Here is a 19,130-nt window from a genome sequence, read left to right as displayed (position 1 = left end):
CGTCTTAATCTTGGAAAATAAATTTTGCTGTTAGAATATAATAATCTGTTCTCACAATCGCAGGAAGCGTCTGCAAAGATTGCGCGATCGAAAATCTCGACTTCCAGTGATCGTGGGTGACAATAATAAGGTCTCGCAGCCGCGAAAGATGTTCCGTGTTCACGATTTTACCGCGATCGCGGGGCTGATAATGTTGTTCGCGGGAGATGTTAACGATTTCCGCATGTAGAATATATCCCTGTGACCGCGAAAGGATCCCTATTACACCGTAAACATAGGATATGTTTACGATTATTCCGCGGTCTAGGAGATAACCCGAGTGACCACGGGAGACGGAGATTACGACCCCAAAAAACATGGACGCTCACGATTTCGTCTTCACCGAGGACAATATTGTTCATTTTTGCCCCAATTGCAGATGTCGTTTGGACCAATTATAGTACAAAATATAATGTATAATATAAAGATAATATAATTATATAGGCTAATGTATTTTATACAAAAATAGTATATCCTAAGTAAAAAAATTAAAAGAAGTGACAGCAAATAACCTGATTTCTGTTACTTCTTAGAATGCTCGTGCTCATTACGAATCTCCAACTCATAAAAACGTAAAATGTTAAAAGCTTTAAGGAAAATTTAATTTAACATCATTCAATTTTTCTCAAATACAAAAATAGATTACATTTAAAATAGTTGAAGTAAGCTCATTTAATCAGTGATACAAAATACATTAAAAGCATATATTTCTTTTCAGTTCTAATCACTGTTTAGGGTTACTTTTTTAATAAACACCATGTTACCCTGTTTAAAATAATTTTAAACATAAAATGATTTTAAACAGGGTACTATGGTATTTATTATTTCACTTATATATATGTATGTAAAAAAGGCCCTCTCATCTAAGCCGCCCCAGATTATTTTATTCTATTAGATTAGTTTATTTGAGGAAAGACCGGCGAATAAGCCTGGCGATTAGTGTGAAATTCAAGTTTACTGAGTTTGTTGATTTGATAAAGCCCGGCAAATTAGCCTGGCACTAGACACGTGAGAACAACACAGCGTTGACAATTGTTTTAAAAGTGATCAAAAAAGCGATGATGAGCGTGTTGACATCGTTGACCCCCTGTGGTGAGGTGTCACTATGAGCTTTATCAAACAATAGATACGGTTGGTTCAAAATTGAATAGCGGAAGAACCGTTGAGTTTCCCAGCTCGACTTGAGCGATTCCAAGCATTTTATTTGTAAGGCAATAGGGTAGAGGAGTGTAGTACGGGAGAGGCTTAGAGAGAAAGGCCGCTACCCCGAAGCACTGAGCACCTTACAGCTGGTACATAGTAAATATAAAAGAAGGCCTTATGACTATTTTTCTTATATGACCAAACTCTTATCATTGATTGCATATACTGTAGTATACTATTTCATAGGGCTGAGAATTATTAGTGACAGTACAGTTTTATTTTTGAAGAGTGTGCTTAGCACAAATGTAACATATTTTATTCTTTTACCAAACTTCTATAGGGAAGAAACTAGTATTGCACTAAATTCTATATTGTAACCTTTTTTACCCCAGCAGAAAATTTGTATAGTTAGATTTAATAGTTATTTTTCATCTATATGTTACTATATTGAACACCAAGACATACTTGTATAATGCACAGCAGAAATATTTGCAAATGTCTGAGAAAATTTATTTTTATGTTAACATTTAAGGTACCGGTAACATTAACACTCTTACACGTCCTGTTAGATAACATTTTATTTAGTTTAAATGTCTCATGGATATGTTCCTAGGACCCAAGGGGTAGTAAACACCCCTGCTAAGAGCGCTAAAGGCAACTCAGGTTGATTTGACAAATAGGGTATGCTAGGTCTCAAGTTTGTTACGATTTGGTTTTATCAAGCAATATAATAATGAAATTGCAAACATTTGGAAAAGTAAATAGATTTAGAATCCCACATGATTTCAAATGACTGATATGTGAAAAAAACGTTTACAGTAATAAAATAGCTACGGTTTTAAAACATAATTTGCCCAAGCCTCTGTTGGAATAACGTGTACTACAACATAAAATGTTTATTTCCAATATTAAGCCAGTTTACAATAATATTTTTGGAAATTTCCCACCACAATGTTACTAGTCTATAGTAGGAGTCAAAAGTATTTCTAATTTATTTTACCATAAAATAATTAAAAAAGATATTATATTGAATTCAGCCAAAGAGAACAGAAAAAATGAAAGGTTACTAAAAAATTTAATAACAACAATCACTAGCTTAACATTAAGTTATATGAAGTAAATGAAAGAGAATACAAATTTTATATTTTAAAACCCAATTTTTTGGGGAAATTCATAAGAACACTAGGGTGATAGCATATTACTTACTACTTACTAAATCATTATACTTAAAAGAGTTTTTGAAAACATATAAGTAGTTTTTGGTAGTATTCAAAAGATGATTGTTGTTTGTACGTGAATCCATTGGCATTAATTACATACAGATCACTAGGGATTGCAACATGTATTAAAACCTAATACTGTTTGAATATTATGTAGCTTGAGTGCACTAAAAATAATTATTATAATTATGGTTTAGCCAGGTGCCTCTAGCCAACTCAAATCTGGATTGCTCAAAATCTCCAATTTCTTGTTTATTTTTAATCAAAAGTTTTAAACTAGTTCAAGTTAAAGAATAACCCCACATAACATGAAAGAGTTTCACAATTATATTTTACTTCTATAAGTCGAAGTTGGAGTCTCAGTAAACATAATCTATTTTTGTCGAACCTCGTGTATTTTGAAGAAACATTAAAGAAGTCTTGTGAATTTGAATATACAAGTTCAACGTACACACAGTTTAAATTTTTAGTTGGAATGTAAAACCTGAGTTAAGACATAGTTTACAGTATGTACTATTTCTGAAAATAAATGTAAACAAATGCACACAGTTTTTGTTAATAGTTTCAATTTTAATAAATATGATTTATTTAAATATTAAGCAGGCTATATGGATTAGAACATTGTAAACAGAGTTATATAAAATTTATGATAAAAATCACATTTTAAATACATCACTTCACAATACTTTAATGGCTTTATTAACAAGTAACGGACCCATCATGGACTCAATAATAACACTCCTAACCTAGGTAATATAATACTGAATTTTGTTCAACATGTTTTAACAATAAGCCTAGTATGTCATGTTGATAAGAAGTCACCTTCAACCAAAGAAAAATTGTCTTTTTAAAAGTAAAAAATGACATAAAAATAGTTGTCCTGTGTATGAAACAAAAACACAATCATACTACACACATGCACTTCACAAACACAAATAAGTTATTTTCAAAGCAAATGAATGGATATATTAAGCATATAGGAATATCAAGTTTGAAAGCGTTTTATTGTACAAAGCAAATGTTAAAACGACAACATACAATATTTAGCTGAACCCCCTTTTAAACCATTTAATAAACATTCGATTATTTATAAATGTAAAAACTAGTCCCTTAGAAATTGTGTAAGCAAATTGATATACACACACAATCTTATATCATGATTTGTAGCAATTATAAGTACTGTAATGCATTTAAATATAAAATCTTATAATAGTTAAAAGCTCTTACAAATATAGTGATTTCTAATGTCATAGTGAAATATAAATTACTAAAATGACAAAAATACAAACTTCATATTTCTCTTCTAATTTAAAAACCCCTGATTTATTAGTAAACTGGTTGGTTATAAACAAACTATTATAATTTGCTGTTTTAATCAACCCATAAATAACATAAATACTCTTATTTGTTTATTTTTTAATGTTATATCCCTGAGGTGATTTAAACTCAAAACACAGTTGGGGGAATAAGAAACAATTCAATTTTGAAGTATAGTAACCCCAATAATAGACTAAAAAATGTTTGAGTTAAAAATCAATACAGTGCTCTTCATGTGTAAGAAATGAGATAGGTAAAAATAACTGTGTGGTAAAAAATATGCTTGTAAACAACTGTGAAACTTTCAGATCATATTTTTTCTAAATTAATTCAGTTATCTAATCAACATGAGACACAATTATCAAAATCTGTGTCTCCTGAAATGGTAGGTTACTACCTAGTACTACCATTTGTGCCTTAAGGAGGCATGAGCATGTTTTTGTGCTTAGGTACTTAGATTTGTTCCTTAATATAAACGCAAAATAATGCAGCAAACTCAAAGCCACAGCACCATTAACCATTGGAAATAACCATGTCAACATACAATTTATTTTCACAAATACAAGTGAAAACTCTTTGGCTAGAAAAAGTTTTTGGCACATACATGGAAGGATCAAACTTAACTGAACATTATACCTGAAAACTTGTTAAAAGTATCAAATTTAAATCATTATGATATGATATTCATCACGTATCAGATGAGGAGAATATATTTTAGCTGGGAGGAGGATCTTCACACAAGTTGTGCCACCCTTCGTGTTTATGATCAGGGAATTTGATCATGTCGACCCATTGACGCAACCTTTCTCCTTTGGACTTGCATCCCAGCTCCAAACATCCTATAGAAAATAACTTATGTGACTTTTCAAATTAAATTTCAATATCCTGATCAACAGTAACGAGTGTTTTGCCTTCTGTTTAGTTATCTAAAACATCTCCACTTAGACATTTTCTACATGGTATTGATGATTCCATAAAGTATTTTCACTTCATAGGTCGCCACCTTAGTCTGTGGAGGTGATGTTAAGAGGGCTTACACACTTAGACCTTTTTTTAAAGAGGTTGGTGTTTCTCTTTTAACCTTGCATTTGCCCGTCCACATAGACTAACTGCCCATGAGTGGAATGTACCAAGCAAAGCAAAGGGTGAGCCGGTACAGTAAGAAGGTGAACTGTACTGATAAAATGAATTGTATCCAGGGATAATCCTTACTACTATTTAAGGGTTTTAGGGGGAGGCACCAGAATGTTGATCACTCACACTAGAAAAATGTGTAGAACCGGCCCTGTTGATGTATATATGACATTCTTATATTGAACCTCTTTAAAAATTAAGTACAGTAAAGCCAAAACTTTAAGTACGAGGGTTGTTTTTTAAGTAAGGGCCGTTTTTATTTTAACAAAAAGATACAAATAATTTTGTAAAATAATTTTTATTTTCAGATTCTACACACTTTTACCTATTTTTCTATATAATTGCCTTGTTTATTTAAGCACTTGTCACAACGTACAACTAAGTTTTTAATTCCCTCTTCAAAGAATTCGGCCGCCTGCTCCGACAGCCAAGAGTTCACGGCCGCTTTCACTTCATTGTCGTCATTGAAGCGCTGTCCGCCAAGATGGTGTTTCAGGTACCGGAAAAGGTGAAAATCGCTAGGAGCAAGGTCGGGGCTGTATGGTGCATGGTCCAAAACTTCCCAGCCAAAAGAATCAATCAAATCCCGAGTCTTTTGAGAGTTGTGAGGCCTAGCGTTATCGTGCAGAAGCAAAACTCCTTTTGTCAGCATGCCGCGCCGTTTGTTTTGAATTGCTCTGCGGAGCTTCTTTAGAGTTGCACAGTAGGCATCTGAGTTGATCGTCGTTCCTCGTGGCATAAAGTCCACTAGCAAAACACCGCGCCGGTCCCAGAACACAGTTGCCATAATCTTGCGCTTTGACAGAGTCTGTTTGGCTTTGACATTGACGGGTGAGGTTGTGTGTCGCCATTCCATTGATTGTCGCTTGCTTTCAGGAGTGATATGAGATACCCACGTTTCATCTCCAGTGACAATTTGACTCAACATGTCATCCCCTTCTTCGTCGTAACGAGTCAAAAAGTCCAATGAAGTGGCAAATCTCTTCACTTTGTGGTCCTCTGTGAGGAGTCTGGGTACCCACCGAGAACACAATTTCTTAAAGTTTAGCTTTTCAGACACAATTTTGTACAAAACAGATCTTGAAACTTGTGGAAATTGCAAAGAAAGAGTGGAAATTGTGAATCTTCTGTCCTCACGAACCTTTGTTTCGACTGCAGCCACCAAATCATCAGTGATCACAGAGGGCCGGCCTGAGCGTTCTTCGTCATGGACGTTTTGACGGCCTTTTTTGAACTCCCTAACCCATTGTCGAACTTTACCTTCACTCATTGCATTCAAGCCATAAACTTCTGTTAACTGACGATGAATTTCTGCAGCTGATAGGCTTCTAGCGGTCAAAAAACGTATCACTGACCGTATCTCACACGCGGCGGGCGATTCAATAATCGTAAACATTATAAAGTAGCACAGCAATGCGTACACGTCAGCTACAAAGCTGCAAATGGCATCAGTGTGAACCGGAAGGATGCCGGCAAGTGGCGCGGTGGATTGTTGCGGCATCCGCGCGAACTACGGGACTATACACGCAACCGGCCCTTACTTAAAAAACAACCCTCGTACATTTTACATTATTTTTAAAATGAATATTTTTAATTTTTTACCTAATTTAGTTTAATTTACAAAGAGAAAGATATCATGGGATAGAAATGTAATCCAAACCATGTTACTTGTTGGACTCAGGCCAGTGGTTAGATAGCACCCTTCTTCCTCTCTTGCAAGGTGTAACCTTTAAAACTAAATGAGAACTTGACATGACTTGTTTAGTGAATAAAAAGGAAATACTCACCTAAATAATCATTACTCTTCCCATAATCTTTGTCCCATACTGTTAACACCAGGGTTTGTTGTGGTAGATCAGTCATTTTCGTTTCAAATACAAATTCTTCGTTAAAAACTGGATTCAGGCTTTTCCATTTTACATTAGTTTTGTATTTTCTGTGATAGTGATCCGGTTTCAGATACCTAAAACAAATTTGTACAAAATCCAAATAAATGAACAATTTTAAATTGTGTATGTTATAATATATGTAGTGTTATATATTTCTATATGTTAATAATCATCATATTACTTCTAAACCAAGTAGTTTTTATATCCAAAATGCATCTAGTTACTCTCCCTTGTTGTTATTTGTACAGTTTTCCCTATATATCGAGTCTAATGTATTTAGGCCTATTTTAACAACCAAGCTTAGTAATATTATTTTTTTTATAATTGCTTTATCATTTATTGATGTCGGTGATCCCATCTTTTGATCAAAAACAACAAACAGGTCTCAACCTAGGGATGAATTGTTTCATGGTTAAATAATTCACAAGTGTGTAATGTGTAAGTTAGTTAATCTAAGTTATTCTTAGTCTACTCTGTGTGTAAGCTTTGTAAATCAATATATGAAACAATAAAGATTTTCTGATTTTCTGATTTTACTTTGGGTTGATAAGTTATAACTTATAAGTTTATTAGTTATAAGTAATAACTATATTGTTGAAATAGAAGCTTGATTTGAAAATTAAAAATGTCCAACTTCGCTTTTACTTTACATTTGCAAATGAAAAAAATAGACATTTTACAGCTTTCAAAGATTGATGAAGCACCTATATACTAGGTTCAAAATATTACTGTGACACTTAAGTGATACTATTCTACATTAATTAATTCATGAACAAAATGTTTTATAAGTTTTAGAGTTGTTGGCCACTAATCCAATCTACTTCAAGATAATGAAACAACTCACAATTTCACAAATGGATCAGAAAAGCCATTACTATCCATGGGAAGTAGGTTTGTGCATCGTATAATGCCTACAATCAGGGCTTTTCTCTTGGTTGAGTAACATAAAGTGATAAGAATTTGTCCATGAGTCCAGCCCTCTTCTCCCCACACCTCTTCTTCATTTTCCACCTGCAAAATCATTTAGAGTATAAAAATATGTAAGATCATTTTGTAAAGTAATTTGATTATCAAACTAAAATATTGCACTATCATTGTTCAGGTGGCAAAATGTAACTTATTAGTTATTAATGAATGTACATGTATACAGCTCTGTCTTACATTAATCATAACTAGCTAACCTGGCGCGCGGATTCGTGCGCAATCTAGACAGGGCAAGCAGGACTTTTTTATCTTTTTTATTTGGCGTTTTCGGGTATTTGGTTTTGTTAGTGGAGGTGGGGATGGTGGAAAGCATATGAGTTCGCAGTTTACTTAAAGTCTTTGCCATTTATTTTGTGGAAGCCGGTAAAAGATTCTTGTTTGATTAATCTTCTTTAACCTAAACAATTCTTTCGGATTTAATTTGATTTTCTATATAGCGCAATACTGATTTTGATTGTTTAAAAATCTGAAAATGATACCACGCATGCACCAAGTGTGTATTTCATGAACAAAGGCTGGTTCTTTTAGCCCTTTTGCAACGAAACCTAAGGACTGTCCTTGAGATTTTCTGATGTTCATGGCAAACGAAGGGATAACTGGGAACAAACTTTTCAAGAGCAAAAGGGAATAGAGTATTTAATAGCAGCAGTTTGATCCTAGGAATCAATAATTCCTTGCTAGACGATGAGCCCGATAGTGTTAAATCCAGATGATGATTATGATGCCATGATGAATGATGAGCCCTGACTACCTCACCCTTTAATCGAGCTTGACGACGTATCAAGATTCCTGATTCACATAGCAATGACGTTTCCTTAAGCTTGAGTATATGAGGTGGTAGACCACTAACAGAGAGGCTGTCACAAAACTTATTTAGGCTACACATAACGATTTTGCCCAGCGTCATTTTCTGCAAGTACCTTATCTCTGCTTGGTTGGCTTGGCACTATCCAGGAATTGTCCATGATTGCGCTGCACTATTAATTTCGTAGCAGTCTTCATTTTATGAACACAAAATAGCACGGTGAATTATGTCTAAAGGATTGCATACTCATTCCCGTAAATATTAGCAACAGGATTGTCCGAAAATAATTAGATTTTGAGATGTATCAACTACATTATATCCAAATTCTGGGTGAGTTTTCAGCGTCCCATGCCCGAGACCCTAAGGGAAAGCCATGAATTCTTATTTAAATGCCAAAAATCTAATATTTTGTCTTTGTGTGAGCTGCTTGATCTCATGTAATGCTGTGAAAGACTTAACACATTGCTCATAACGTCCCACTCTTGCTCACATGAGGTACCACTGGCAGAAGGATATATCTAAACTGAAGCCGCCGCAATAAAGAACCGTTGTCTAATGCACGTGCCTACCTCACTCAATTGGGAAATCACCTTAGACATGGTGATTGGTTGCGTGACTGCGTAAAAACAACTACTGCGTAAAAACAAAATTCATGCTAGACCATAAATACCAACTAATATTGGACCATTCCAACTTAATATGTATCATTTCCAAATTTCGCAAACACTTCTCCAAAAACCAATCATAAAACATTAGTAATTCAGGGTGTATACTATGTTTTATAAGTGCTGGAATTCCAGTTTTTCCATGAATTATAAAAGTTGTTTCCTGGTTACCGCTATAATTTTTAGCTGTAAACTATAACCAATTTATTCAAGGTCTACAGCTTAAGTTTGCTCTCATATCACATTTGTAGAATTCTAATTGTTACAAAGTTAAGTGAGCTAGTGTTCCAAAAAATAATAATCCTTAATATCGTAATCATCATCATCAGTTTTTATTATCATCATCATTATATATGGTCGCGAAAACATTGTTTCCCACGATAGTGGCGAAATCCTGAATATCTCCCGCAGGCGTGTGGTCATCATCATCATCTCCCGTGGTCACGGAAACATCATCATAGTCTTCCACGATCATGGCAAAATCCTTAACATCTCCCACAGATTGTAGACGTAATTGTTGTCTCCTGCGGTTCCGAAAACGTTACCATCGTCATCCCCCATCCCGGCAAAATCCTGAATATCTCGTACCGTTTGTAGGCATTATCGTCGTCTCCCGCGGTCACAAAAACGTCATCATAGTCTTCCGCGATGGTGACAACATCCTGGACATCACCTGCGGCTTTGAGACATTACCTATAGTCTTCTCCCACTATCATGGAAACGCCATCACAGTCATACGCGCCCCCCGCGAAATCCTGAATATCTCCTGCGGTTTGTATAATCGCCTCCCGCATTCATGAGAAAATATCGTTGTCTCCTGTGGCAACGGAAACATTATCATTGTCAACAGCGAATATGGCAAAATCCTGAGTATCTCTCGTGTTTAGTAGACATTATCGTCGTCTCCCGCGGTCACGGAAACATTATCATAGTCTTCTGTGATCGCGGCAAATGCCCGAACCTGATCATCCTTACCTATTTGATATTATCAAATATTATTTTCAATAATGAAAAGCATAATGGAAAACAAAACTAATATCAAGAACGTCTGATCATTACTCTTGAGCACATATCTTAAATAACCATACAGGAGAATGTAGTTGCTATCCCTTACAATGGATGGAACTCGATAAAACAATAATTGTTCCTTTTACATTGATATCCTCCCCTCATTTAATAATATCCTGTTATTTAGTTTCAGCAAAATAAAAATCTGGAATACACCACAATTAGTATAGCTACTGTATCTTGAAATTTAAATTTGTTTAACCAAAGGTGTCATGCAGTGAAACACCAATTTTTAAACCACAAAAATAGAGTAAATATTTGTCTTTTCAACTCATCTAATACATCTTTATAGCACATGTTTCTATGATTTTCAATTTTAATATAATCAGCTGTTTCAAATATTACTGTAAAATTCAAATTATTCATGTGTTCAAATGTAAACATTTATTTCCCCCATAAGGATAACATGGGAACTTTGAAAGCCACTGGGGCAGAGCCCTAATGAAATTTCAACAATGTTTTGTTTGATGGCAAATTTAAGTGCCACGACCTATCCAACAACACCTTAAACTTGGTGATCGGATGCGTAGCAGCTTCAAAACAATCATAACAAAATTTGTGTTCGCCTATTAAATATATAACTATTAAATATATAACTGCTATTGAGCTCAGGTATATACAGTATAACTTACATTGTTCAGGCAATCAAGTTTTAATTTTATTTTGACACCTTATTATTAGAAACGTTGTTTATTATTATAGGATTTAAAGAGTCAAGAAGTTAGTATGGATTTATCAGGAGTCTTTATTAATTTAAATGCTATACAATTTAAATGAGTAGAAACATGTTACAAAAATATTTTTTTGAGTTATTTATTTTATATTTTATTATTCTTTATATTTTTGTATGCAGTAATACTCTCCTTAACATGTTTGTTGTTGTTATAATCTATCTATTTTTGTGGTTTCTGAATAATTAAATACAATATATTACCTACTCTTGTTTTGTGTGATTTCTATTATAAATCACAATAGCAGGTAACATAACCTACATACATTCAAAATTCAACCTAAAAAATAAATTGTATAGCTAGGAAAAGTATACAGGGTGTCCGGTCATAAGTGTTAAATAAAATTTTGCCTCAAACTACATGGTAATGGTGACCTAATGATGCACATTTGAGGTTTCCAACTTCAACCGTTAGGGAATAACAAATAAATTAAGGTTTTCCAAAAACTATGGAGGTTGCCATGAAAAAGGTTATATTACTCTGTTAAAAATGCACTAATTGTTAATTTAAATGTCATTTTCAGAATCCTCACAAAATTTTAAATAGATATAACACATAATCGTTATGGTACGGAAAAATATTCTACTAAAATTTCTTCGTTAAACAATTATTTTTAATACCGACGAAAATTTAATTAACATTCAGCAATTTATTTCTCGGTTACCGTGTTCCGCTGAGTTTAACAAATATTACTAAAAACTTCCTTATTTAAAGGGCTTTACAATGGTGTATAATAGTTTTTACCAAGTTTCAAATTTCCTAATGTAATTCAATCATTGTTGTGAAAAAAACATGGTAGGGCAAAGAAAAGCTATTGTGGAGAATAATACATTTAAGTGCAGGCGACGAATAATTTGTATTTTTTTCTCGCATGCAACGCTTTTTTATAACTACTAAGCTAAGACAAGAAACATATAGTAGCAAAATGTGTTTGTGGTAAAGTTACGGTTATCGTATATTTTTCATATTTCAGATAAGATTTCAATTAACTCGCGGAAGTTCGGTTGTGACTATCCCAAAACTTCCTGACATGGATTGGGCGTGGAGGAAGTGTGACATAGCCTCCTCGATCTCCAGACTTGAGCCCGTTAGATTTTTTTGTTTGGGGTTAAATGAAAAGTCTAGTTTACTCGACTATTGTAAACCCTGAAGTTGAGTTACGGGAGAGAATCTTTGAGGCTGCTGGGAAAGTAAGGGAAAATTGACGTATGAGGTCACAGTTGGCGCGATTCACAAGCGAGCTAGGGCCTGCTTGCGGGAAAACGGAGGGCACTTTACACCCAAACTGTGATTCCACCTTAATAAAAGTTGTGCTTCGGACAAAGTATGTCAATGATTTGATTTGTATTGTGTGTTTTTACTAATGTATTGTGTTTTTTTATAACAAATTTTCCAAAGTCTAAACAAAAACACTTTAGTATGATGAAAGTGTAGTCTGGTCCATCATAAATTACACAAACCCTCATCATCAGTGGTCAGCCCTTAAAATAGTAAGTAAAATTCATTATTTTTTACAATATCTGTTTTGGATTAACTGTGATTTTTCACAATAGTGCGTGAAATTCACCATAGATTTGACAGTAGATAAATGTAGTTATACATCATTGTAAAGCCCTTTAAAAAAGGAAGTTTTTAGTAATATTTGTTAAACTCAGCGGAACTCGGTAACTGAGAAATAAATTGCTGAACGTTAATTAAATTTTCGTTGGTATTAAAAATAATTGTTTAACGAAGAAATTTAAGTAGAATATTTTTCTGTACCCTAACGATTATGTGTTATATCTATTTAAAATTTTGTGAGGATTCTGAAAATGACATTTAAATTAACAATTAGTGCATTTTTAACAGAGTAATATAACCTTTTTCATGACAACTACAATAATTTTTGGAAAACCTTAATTTATTTGTTATTCCCTAACGGTTGAGGTTGGGAACCTCAAGTGTGCGTCATTAGGTCGCCATTACCATGTAGTTTGAGGCAAAATTTTATTTAACACTTATGACCGGACACCCTGTATATACTTGTTAACAAGACAAACATTTAAATACTAACTGGATAGTGCTTTTCCAAGAAGAGTGTGAGCTGTCGGGCAACGTCAGGACGAAGACGGTCCAAAGGATATCTTGCTTCCCCCATGAAGTCATGGCCATACTTGTCATCATCTAATAAAACACAGATAGTGAGTGTTGTTGAGATGAAACTAATTTAGATCTTGATTATTTTAGGCAAATGGTGATTGTTTTAATAACATCACCTAAGTGACGCAATATTTTTTGTAAAAACTACATGGTGACGAATATAATTTTATAAATGACCAGTGCTGCGGCTTGTAAAGTATTGTTGGCCTTTTTTTCTGGAGACCTGGGTTCAAATCGAGACCAACACCAACAGAAATTTGCCATGTAATTATCCCATCACCCAGTGGTTCACAACCCACCCATCAAGTAGAAATGGGCATTATTCAGCTTACCATAGGATAAATAATACTATTGAAGATCCATTGTCGCAGCGATACCTCGATGTTATGTATGGAGCTGGCTTTACCTAATGTATTAATAATCCAACAAGAGATACACATAACTCAGAGAGCTGCATCGACCACAATATATTAAAAATCACAAATATTAAAAATATTAACGATGTGAAATCTGCGATAATTAAAACATCGATAACCGATCATTTCATAACTGTTGTGTCAGCTGATATAAATGTCCGTAGATTAAAAACAAATAGTGTAAACCGAAGCTTTGTATGTGTTGACTTGGAGGTCGCCAAACAACTGTCATGACTGGTCCTCTGACCTTGCTACTGAAGACGTCGATGAGGCATGTGATGCCTTTGTGCAACAGCTGCAAATATCACGCTCAAAGCAACATCAAATAAATATGTTTCTTAAAAAAATACTAAATTAAAACCTTGGTCACCTCTGGCCTTCCATTCTGGCAAATCCATTCGTGTGAGGGACAAAATTAGTAAACAACAAAAAAAACCATTTAATCAGGCCTTAAAAGATCATGTTTCAAGATATAGAAACACTTTAAACATGTCAATTAAAAAAACAAAAGAAATGTATTAGGTACCAAAAAAAGATTTTTGAGTCAAAAAATAATAGCCTAATAGACTTTTATAGAAAACTTAAATGAGATGATTGGATTGAAAAGAAAAATTAGTTTCCCATTAAGAATTTCATTCCTGAGGATATGTTACCTGATCAGACAAGCATTGAACAAGTTTGCAATACGTTTAATGAATATTATATAAATGTAGGTGCCAACCTAGCCCGCGCTGTCCCACCGATACTTGAGCCGAAGATCAATGGTAATGACTATACGACTGACACAGTCTTCCAGCTGTTGCCTGTCACAAAGGCAAACTTAACTAACTCGGTAGTGTTGTTATGAGCATAAGGGGTGGGTCTGCTCCTAGTGCTGACAAAATTCAAAAAAAAAATTATCAAAGATAACTTTATTGAACTGAAACAAATGATTATTATTATGATTTTGCAAAATATCAACAACAGATTACTTCAATGTAAATTTCCAAACATGTTGAAAGTAGGGAAAGTCTTGCCTATATACAAAGGAGGATAAAAAACCCAATGTGTTAACTATAGACCAATTACTTTGGCTAGCGTCCTTGCTAAGTTAATAGAGAAGTGCGATTCCTGGTAAAATTGTTTTTTTTTTCTCCTTTTGTAAATGTAACTAGTATAACAATGTTTAGATTGTAGAAATAGACTGATGTAAACTCGTTCCTCACGAACAGGCATTGCCTATGTGGGGACCATCCAATTATTTTTTTAGAATTATTGCAATTTCTGTAAACCATTTTTTTCATGGAATAAATTATATTTGATTTGATTTGATTACTTAAGTGTCACCTACTACCCTGGTAATAAATTACTGAGATTTCCCTGGTTATATATTATTGAGATTTCCCTAGTTATAGCTTACTGAGAATACCCTATTATTTTAGCACCGTCATCTGAACATTTACACAAACTATAATGAAATAACTATCATGTTCCTATTAACAGAGAGCAAAACGAAATATTATAGTACTGTACTTTGGTAATTATAGATTACTGAGAACATGACTATTTTTGTAATGTCTCAACTGTTAGAACGAGCTAGTGAAATAAGTGTTGAACGTGCATGTCTTCCTATGAAAGGAGAGGATCACAAAATAATATAGTACCTTTCAAATATAATTTTTATAATTTTGCCTGAACTGTTTGAATGAGCAAGTGAAATAACGCTGATCATGTCTTCCTATTTACAGTGACCCGGCTTATAGGTAGGCCTACTTGTTGAAGAAGTAATTAATAAGTGACAAAAATAATAGTGTTATTTCATCTATCACCGAAAAGCTTAGGAACGTTCCTGTTTATTTTTGCAAAGTAGTGGTATTTCCCATCTCTACTATCAAGTAGATAAAAGATTGGTCTCTCAAACGAGAAGAACTACATCTGTCTCCTTATTGGAGTACTCTTTCTACGAAAAGCCAGGAAAGATTATTTAATTTACCAACTTAGTTGAGGCTATGATGAATGAGATATGATAACATTAGATTTTTTTATTATTTATAACAACTTAAGGTTGTGCCGATTTTGAAATCAAAAGATTTAAAATCCGCGACAGGCAATGGACAAGTCAGTCCAACATGACGTAACGCGGAAGGATACGAACTGGAAGACCGTTGGGAGCCGTGCCGTGTGCAAACGTCTCGTCGTCACTCGTGGTTCAGTGCTCGCAAAAACAACATCGTAAAGTCGCGTTTTGTCGCTGGTGTAGGACGATTTTATTAATATCTTCAATTCGTAGCTCGGAAATTCGCGTTCGGGCGGAAATTGTACGTGCATCAGTTGATCGCAATTGTCAAAATTTCGCCGAATTGCATATTGGGGGTGTGTTTTATTAGTATTAAGTCGAGACAGTTGAGATGCCGGATTGATTGTTCGCGTTCGTGATGAAAATTCGTACATGCATCATATCGATGGCAAATGTCAGTTTCTAGCGAATCGCGGATCGTCGTGACGGTATTTTTAATTGAATCATTAAACGCCAGCTCGAAAAAACAAGAATTAATAAGTCCTACACCAGAAAAAACCGTGTCGTGAAATTTCGCTCGGTCAGACAAAGTCACAAATCACCACGAGTCAGTTTTTAAATGTTCCGTCCGTGTGAGAGTGTATGTGAATGTGTCGACATGTGTACGTAAGTAAATGTTTTGTGTTATTTGTGTTTTAGTATTAAAATAGTCTTGCCAATCTGCCATTTTTCCACATGTACAAGTCATTTTTACCATTCAGAAATCATGTCATAGTTGGTCTGAGATTTTCATGTTTCACTTGGTCTGCTTAGAGCACATGGTCGGAAAATTCAGAAAAGTGTTTTATTAAATTTGTCATGTTACACAAAGAGCTAAGGTTGCATTAGATATTCTATTCAAATGAAAATTATTTATTAAATCAAATCGAATTGAAATAGCCTATTAATTTTAAGAGCAATGGTTATCTGTGATATATTATTATTTTTGTGTTTTATGTAAAGGGTCAAATTCTATCGTCAGTATTACTATTCTTAACATTTTGTATTTTCTTGTATTGTAATATTTTTGATCAGAGTATCGCATTTTTATTAGTGAGAGTTTGATTGTGTAGAGTAAATGGGGGAAACAAAGTGCTCGGTCGAAGGCTAGGGTTGATAAAGGGTCATGAGGATGGACTCCCATTAAATTCATAAAGTGTAAATATTAAATAAAAGTCGTCAATTAATCGACTCAGTAGTCGATTGGCCCCGTTGCATTAATCAACAATGGAGTGATGTAGATCACAAGACTATGTAATGTTCCCTGTTGCATTGAATTGTAAACTGGCCAGTTGATATACATATGAACATCTTTGGGGAGTCTGGTGGCCTAAAATAAATAAATAAAGTTGTCAAGGCTAGGTCATCCCGAGACTTTGTAGTTTTAAAATGTGGCAAACCACACCAAACTCAACTTACAATCAACTCTCTCACTCTCTCTTTCAAAATATTGCTAAATTGTGCACAAAAGGTTATTACATTGTTTATATTTAAAATTTGTATCACAGCTCAAGATTATCAACTCATTATACAGCATTTTTACAAAAATCCATCTTTTCATTCACCTGTGTTTCAGCTAGTATTATTAGTATAAAACTGGTAAATTTAAGAGGTAAATGGCTTAACTGAAAGAAGTATACAAAGTATACACAATGAGTGTTGATGATCACATTTTGTAAATATATTTTGACAGTGCAATTTTTATAAGTTCAGTTCATAATATTTAATATCAAGTTGGTGAATTCATGAGTAATCGGCTTAACCTAATCCATATATATAAACATCTTGAAGTCATACTTTTGATAAATATTTCCTGAACAAACAGTTTCATAAATATTTTCAATCAATATTTCAATATCATTATTTGCAATTTTACAGTTTTACAGATTGTCAATTCATGTCACAATCTTTCACCAGAGTAGTACATTTCAATTCATAGAGTGTTCAAATAAACACATCTATTAGTTTTTAAGAAGTGTTAGAATTAAGCTGAAGAAGGTGTGAAGGAGGACAACTAATCAGATCTCTCTCGATCCCCCCCTAAATGGACTTCTGGGGTATTTAATTACAAGGGCCCACACTAACATCTTTAATTCCACTGCGCACTGCTCTGTAATTATATGTCCTCATTAGTTCAATTGAATATAAAATTAAATTTCATTAAAACCCCACCAGGGGGCAACTTTTTGTTATACTCACACCTGTATGGAATACCTAAATTGTATTACATAAAGGTGTGAGGTGATTTTATTTGATGGAATGATCAGTTAAGAGAGGAAATAAAGTAGTTGTATTTCCTTACAAGAATATAAGTAAAGAATTTCTTTTTTCTCTTTACAAGGATGATCCTTGCGTTTTGATAGTGAAGCTATAAGGAGTGATAGTAAAGCCAAATGATAAAAAAAATAAATCATGAGTAATAAAAGTCTCTGTTATAATAACCAACTGTGAACTTTGAGATAATTTTATATTTATGGTACATACTTTACATATACTCTCTGCATATATTTCTAACAATGACCTACCTAATACAAGAACATGTAGAGCTCTTACAGCCAGGTCATTTTCTGTCACACCGTAGAATGTCAAAGTTTCATTGAATTCAGGATTGCGTGTTTTATGAACAGTTCTTGTACGCAGTCTATGGGACTGAAAAAAACATACCTTTGAACATATGAGTGGAGTTGGAAACTATATGAAAATGATGTCATGAAATTTACTAGACCTAAAATCCTGTAGAATCTAACTATTTTTTCTAGGGTAAAGTAAGATAGTTATTGTTGTGTGTGATATTGGTTGAAACCCAAGCCATATTTATATAGATAATTTGTTAATCACATCTGTCTCTAAATACTTCAAATTTACCTTCCTATTCACTGGTTCTTGGCAATAAATTATAATCATTGGAATATCAATGTACAAAAACAAAAATCCATTGTGCAAAGTAAAACACCAATCTTTTAGTACTATATAAAATAAATATGATAATTCAGATTACAGTAAAGCCTTACTTAATGGGAAAAAATAAAGACAGGACTGTTCTCATCACGTAGTCATCTATTTTAAAGAATATTTTATAGCAAAGTTTGTGTATTGTATTTTTGGACTCTCCTCTCCTAAGTCAGACAGTGAATGTTTTTGTTTTATATGTCGTCAACTGTACAGAGTCCAATCTCGTTTCTTGTTGAAATAAATATTTGATCAGGTTGTCGAAACAACCATAATGTGCAAGGTCGGTAACCTCCAAAGTGATTTTGGCCTCTAATGTAAAAGTATATATAAAAATATGTTTACTACTGTTACACGTATTAGTGTTTTTTTAGCGAATTTCAATTCAGAACCAAATTCAAAATCAATTCAGACAAATGGAAATTTGCTTAGTCGGCAGGTTTGCTGCGGCGGGGTTATTTTTATTTCTGATACTTTTGGTTAGTTATTTCAATAAAATTCAGAAAAAAAATTAAATTTACTAAGCAGTTATTATTATTAAATTAAAATACATTTACAAACTTACTGTGAGGTACTTTGTGTCATTCCTAAAAAAT

General features: G+C 33.7%; 1 protein-coding gene across 2 annotated transcripts in view; it reads right to left on the bottom strand.

Annotated features, from left to right (window-relative positions):
- Positions 1-2,279: 2,279 nt before the first annotated feature.
- The window catches only part of LOC128998193 (rabphilin-3A), a 65,715-nt gene continuing 48,864 nt past the window's right edge, over positions 2,280-19,130 (bottom strand). For both annotated transcript variants that reach the window (XM_054424212.1, XM_054424213.1), the window contains exons 13-17: positions 18,111-18,234; positions 13,049-13,158; positions 7,587-7,753; positions 6,641-6,816; positions 2,280-4,558 (exon numbers count right to left, since the gene is read on the bottom strand). In XM_054424212.1, the coding sequence (XP_054280187.1) occupies positions 4,434-4,558; positions 6,641-6,816; positions 7,587-7,753; positions 13,049-13,158; positions 18,111-18,234 (702 nt within the window). In that variant the 3' untranslated portion in view covers positions 2,280-4,433. The remainder of the gene's footprint in view (positions 4,559-6,640; positions 6,817-7,586; positions 7,754-13,048; positions 13,159-18,110; positions 18,235-19,130) is intronic.

The sequence above is a fragment of the Macrosteles quadrilineatus genome, unplaced genomic scaffold (assembly GCF_028750875.1).
Source record: "Macrosteles quadrilineatus isolate MER2022 unplaced genomic scaffold, UCM_ALF_1.0 Scaffold_7__1_contigs__length_78375512, whole genome shotgun sequence".
In the NCBI taxonomy this organism is placed as follows: domain Eukaryota; kingdom Metazoa; phylum Arthropoda; class Insecta; order Hemiptera; family Cicadellidae; genus Macrosteles; species Macrosteles quadrilineatus.
This window is presented reverse-complemented; position numbering and strand designations above follow the sequence as displayed.